This window comes from Austrofundulus limnaeus, unplaced genomic scaffold, assembly GCF_001266775.1.
Source record: "Austrofundulus limnaeus strain Quisiro unplaced genomic scaffold, Austrofundulus_limnaeus-1.0 Scaffold137, whole genome shotgun sequence".
NCBI classification, from domain to species: Eukaryota; Metazoa; Chordata; class Actinopteri; order Cyprinodontiformes; family Rivulidae; genus Austrofundulus; species Austrofundulus limnaeus.
The window spans coordinates 1111086-1115867 of record NW_013952539.1 but is presented as its reverse complement, the minus strand read 5'-3'; the positions used below and the strand labels follow the sequence as shown (position 1 = coordinate 1115867).

Genomic DNA, 4782 nt, shown 5'->3' with positions numbered 1-4782 from the left:
AAACAAACAAACAAACAAACAAACAAACAAACAAACAAACAAACAAACAAACAAACAAACAAACAAACAAACAAACTGTTAAACAAACGGAGCTGAACTCGTCAAGCTTCAGAGGAGCTCGTCTCCGCTCACCTTGAACTCGTTGTCTCTGTCTTTGGGTCCTTTGTGAAACGGCCGGTCRTAGCGGAAGCGCCGCACGTTGTTGACCCGATAGAAGCTCTTRATGCGATCGGGGACCCGGTCCATCTGAAGGACGCTGACGCTCTCAGGGACCGGGGTCACGGCGTAGATCTGCAGGTCTGAGCCCAGGAGGGTCAAGGATCTGTTCACTGATTTAACAGCCAGACACTTCCTGTAATCCTGAGGCAGGTTTGAGCCCAGCATGCACCAGGAAGTGCATCTGGTGTGAAACACACCTGTTATCCTGCTCCTGATCAGTAATAATCACGTCCACAGGACAGAATATTTATTTACTGGGGACAGTTTCTGCTCTGAAGGATACACTGAGCATCACACTGCAGGATGGCCTCGTCAGGCTGATTCGGGTGCTGCATCGCGATGGCTTGTGGAAATTCTCCCAGCATCCTTTGCTGGAACGCTTCTAACCTTTCATAATCGTGGCCCCGACAGACAAACTCCTTGTTCTGATGCATCAAAAATAAAACATCTTATGAATCACAAACTGTTCAACACTTAACTTACATTCAAATAAACACTTCTGACTCACTCGGAGGAAGAAGGGGAACTTCCTGCCGTAGAACCCCACCCTGAAGAACTCCGGCTCCAGACGCTGCTGCTCCATGATGTTGTCGTAATACGCTGCTTCCATTTTCTGTACAGAGAAGACAGTAAAGAAAATTAGTTTTACACAAAGCTCTTATTAAATATGTGAAGAACAAAAGTATTGTTTTTTTCTTGCATCAGTTCACAAAACTATGAACTTAATGTCAAAAAATACAAGTAAGAAACTGATGCAGGCTGCAACTCTGGAATATTTTCTGGAGTTTTAAATGTTTATGATACATTTATAATAAATAATGTTCTGTGTTTATTAGCGATGTTATTAACAGAGAGCAGAGTTTGTGTTGGAGCTCACCCGGATCCAGCTGAGGCTCTGATAGTCGTACTGAGATTCATACTGAAAGGCCAGTTCTCTGCAGAGAGGGATGCCGTACTCCCAGCACTGAAACAACACACAAACACACAAAAACACACACTTCTTTAGACTGCTGCTTTTAAAGACGTGTAACAACATAAATATGAGTTGGTCATATATTTTGTTGGATTGCAGATTAGACAGCRATATGACTCTATAGGGCAGGGCTTTTCAACTGGAGGCTCGCTGGACACATCCGGCCCGTGGGTGACTTCCACTCGGCCCACCAATGAGCACACCCCCAAAAAAACGTTTYTAGAATTTTTTATTAATTATGATTTGTATTTTCTTTCTTTTTTTAACTTAATTTAATACAAAAATAGATTTTAAATCATTTGTAAATTAAAATGTAGGTTTAAATGCAACAAAATAAAATGAAAAAAATAAGAGATATTACTTGTTCTGTTACGTGCTGCAGTGTTTCACCAGTCCCCACTGGCAGAAATGCCTTTGGTGGGTCAGGGGTTAGGTTTAGGACGAAGATTTGAGTTGAGTTTAGGCTAGGTTTAGGGTCAGGGTTACGCTATTGAAGAAATTTATTAGTTAATTAGAAATGATATAAAAGCACCACACTATTTCATAGTTTTCCTTTTTAAGCATTGATTCTACTAACTATTGTGTAACCATTGTTATGTCTTTATTATCATAGCTTTAGTTACATGCCTGAAACACCAGAACAACACATATAAAACTGTTAATGAACCATTAGGAAAGTGATTATGTTGGAGTGTCTGTATAGGCCTGTAGGGGGCGTGCCAGACACTGAAGAGCTGTGTTAAAATGAGCTGMACTTCTGGGTTTCCAGCAGCGCTGATTGTTGCTTCAGCCGTGACCAATAAACCATCGTTCAGAACCCAGTACTGGAGTTTGTTTGGTACCTTTTCTTCACATTTTAATCTATTTAACATTCTTGTGGTTTATACCTGGGTAAGACACGATTTCAGTAAATCAACACTAAAATTTTCTTACACTGTAGAAATGACCAGTAGATGAACAGAAGTCAACGCAAAGTCCCCATGAGGATAGAAGAACAAACATGTGTGTGTGAGAGAACACACCTTTCCCTTGTTGAAGTAGTGGATGACTTTGCGGCACAGACCCTCCTTTCGGTGCCACTCGGTCTGAGCAGGATAATGCAGGAACTCTTTAACGGGCCGCTCGTCCCAGTGCAGCAGCTCCCAGTACAGCAGCAGGGTGAAGGCAGCCTCTGCAGGCAAACACACATCACTAACATGTTCCAAACATGTTCCAAACATGTTCCAAACACGTTCCAAACATGTTCTAAACATGTTCCCAACATCAGTTTTTACTCCTGAATCAGCTTTGTGCTGCACCTGTGTAGTTCTCCGCCTGCAGGTGCATGTCACACAGTTTGTGGATGTAACGGATGTACATCTCCTCTTTGTTGATCTCTGACTTGTAGAAGTTCTGGGAGGACGCAGAACAAAAAGAATCACATTGATAAGTTTATTTTATTTGTGAAACAATGTAATTTATAGAGTTAGACGACAGAAATCCCACCAGGAGGTTAACGGTGCAGCCGATCTTCTTGTTTTCTGTCTCGTCTCCCTTCATACAGTCTCTGAAGAGAAAAACAACTTTTATATTCGACCTTGTCTCCAAACGCAGCCCTGATCATGTTACTATGAYAACATTTACATTTATTACTGTCATTAGAACTCATTATGTATACATGTACACATAAAGTGCTGTGTAATGAATATTACCTGTAGTCCAGCAGCCGCTCCATCAGACGAGTGACAGATGTAACAAAAGAGATTCCTGTTTCTCTCCACGTCTCCTGCTCAATCTTCTCCAGAAGACTTCAGAAAAATAAGAAATAAATAAAAAATAAGACATGATTGTATTGTAAACTCTTAATATCTACTTGTTCTGACTGATATTGTTGATGAAATTTAACTCTAAATATCAGCACTTTCAAACTCTGGCTCCTTTAAGTTTAGGCTAAAAACATTAGACAACGTCACTTTGTAGAACCACTGAGGTTTAATTTACTTAAGGAAGTTTATGTGTGATATTTATCACCAACTGCTGAAAGTAAATTATTCAGAAAATACCCAGTTAGTAATAAAATAGACAGCATTACTGAACAGTATGTGTTGATGTTTTATGATTTTGTCTTAGGTTTTTGTCTTTTATGTCATTTTCTCCATCTGGACCAGTAAAAAATGACTCAGATGTCCATTCAGACTTGCTACCAACATAAATTCAAATTCCTGATAATTTTTGGTTTGACTGAAACARTCTGCAGGTGCATCTCTTCAGATGTGAGGATGTTACCTGGGATACGGCCCAAACAGCTGGGTTCTGATCCAGCAGCAAAAAAAAGCAAAGCAAACACCAGAGAGAGACGTGTTAGAGCAGAACTGAGAGGTTATTTCTGTTATCACAGAGGAGAAACACAGRCAGGCGGCTTCACGTGGGGTTAAATCAGAGAGACGAGGGTTAAAACCCAAAGAAAGACTTTGGTTCTCGGCGTTCCTTACAGCAAACCAAAGAGCTCCCTGTAGTTCTCATCTCCTTTCCCCTCAGACACCAAACTGTCCAGCTTGTCRATCAGCTCAGCCTCCACCTGAACGATGACAGAACAAATATAATCTCTGTTTCTTTAAGCTGCTGTTTCCTGCCTGTGACCATGTGATGGATCTGTGCATCACCTGTTTGAAGTTTCCATTCTTGCGTTGCTCCCAGTCCATCATGTCGTGGAAGATGGGAATCATGATGTTTCTCACCTCCACCTGAGGAACCAGTGTCACTCCCAGGAATGGGCCGATCATCCCAGGGATGAAATGGATTTTATTCTCTCCTATAATCAAAATGTATATTATATATTAGTATTTAAATGGAGACTGAAGTTACATTTGAGAGCAGAAAAATAAAACCGAGTACATTTTGTGTTTCTTTTGGTCTTACCCAGGTTCTGCCACATGTTAAAAAGCTCATAAGTCATTTTCACCCTCATGTCTCCATACCTGCAAAATAAACAGAAAAAACAACAACTCATATTTTCTGTCTGATCTGGTCATGTTTGTTTGATAATCTAGTGTTTTACTACAAAAACAACGAGACTAACTTATCTTTGGTTTGAGAGTGATAAGAAAATAAGCCTATAATTCGTTTTAATGAGGAAATTTTCACCTGCTTCGGATTTTATCATCCATTAAATGGACGTTATTAGCCATTTTCAGTGCCATAGAATGGCTTCAGACTGTCAGCTGGTTAATATGAGGCATAAAGCCACTAAGTTTTTTTTAAATAATCTGATTAATATGAGGCATATAGCAACTAAGATTTTTTATGAAATCTGGTTAATATGAGGCATAAAACCACTAAGATTTTTTTATGTAACCTGGTTAATATGAGGCATAAAACCACTAAGATTTTTTAATGCAATCTGGTTAATATGAGGCATAAAACCACTAAGATTTTTTTGTAATCTGGTTAATATGAGACATGAAACCACTAAGATTTTTTTATGTAATCTGGTTAATATGAGGCATAAAACCACTAAGATTTTTTATGTAATCTGGTTAATATGAGGCATAAAACCACTAAGATTTTTTATGTAATCTGGTTAATATGAGGCATAAAACCCCTAAGATTTT

General features: G+C 39.3%; 1 protein-coding gene across 1 annotated transcript in view; it reads right to left on the bottom strand.

Annotated features, from left to right (window-relative positions):
• dock3 (dedicator of cytokinesis 3) overlaps positions 1–4782 on the bottom strand; it is a gene marked incomplete in the record, with an annotated part of 147558 nt that overhangs the window by 7995 nt on the left and 134781 nt on the right. Inside the window, 12 exon segments of the mRNA XM_014016064.1 lie at positions 133–299; positions 503–644; positions 728–832; positions 1097–1183; positions 2215–2363; positions 2491–2584; positions 2678–2738; positions 2884–2979; positions 3458–3484; positions 3664–3749; positions 3835–3983; positions 4091–4149. Of these exon segments, the coding sequence (XP_013871518.1) occupies positions 133–299; positions 503–644; positions 728–832; positions 1097–1183; positions 2215–2363; positions 2491–2584; positions 2678–2738; positions 2884–2979; positions 3458–3484; positions 3664–3749; positions 3835–3983; positions 4091–4149 (1222 nt within the window).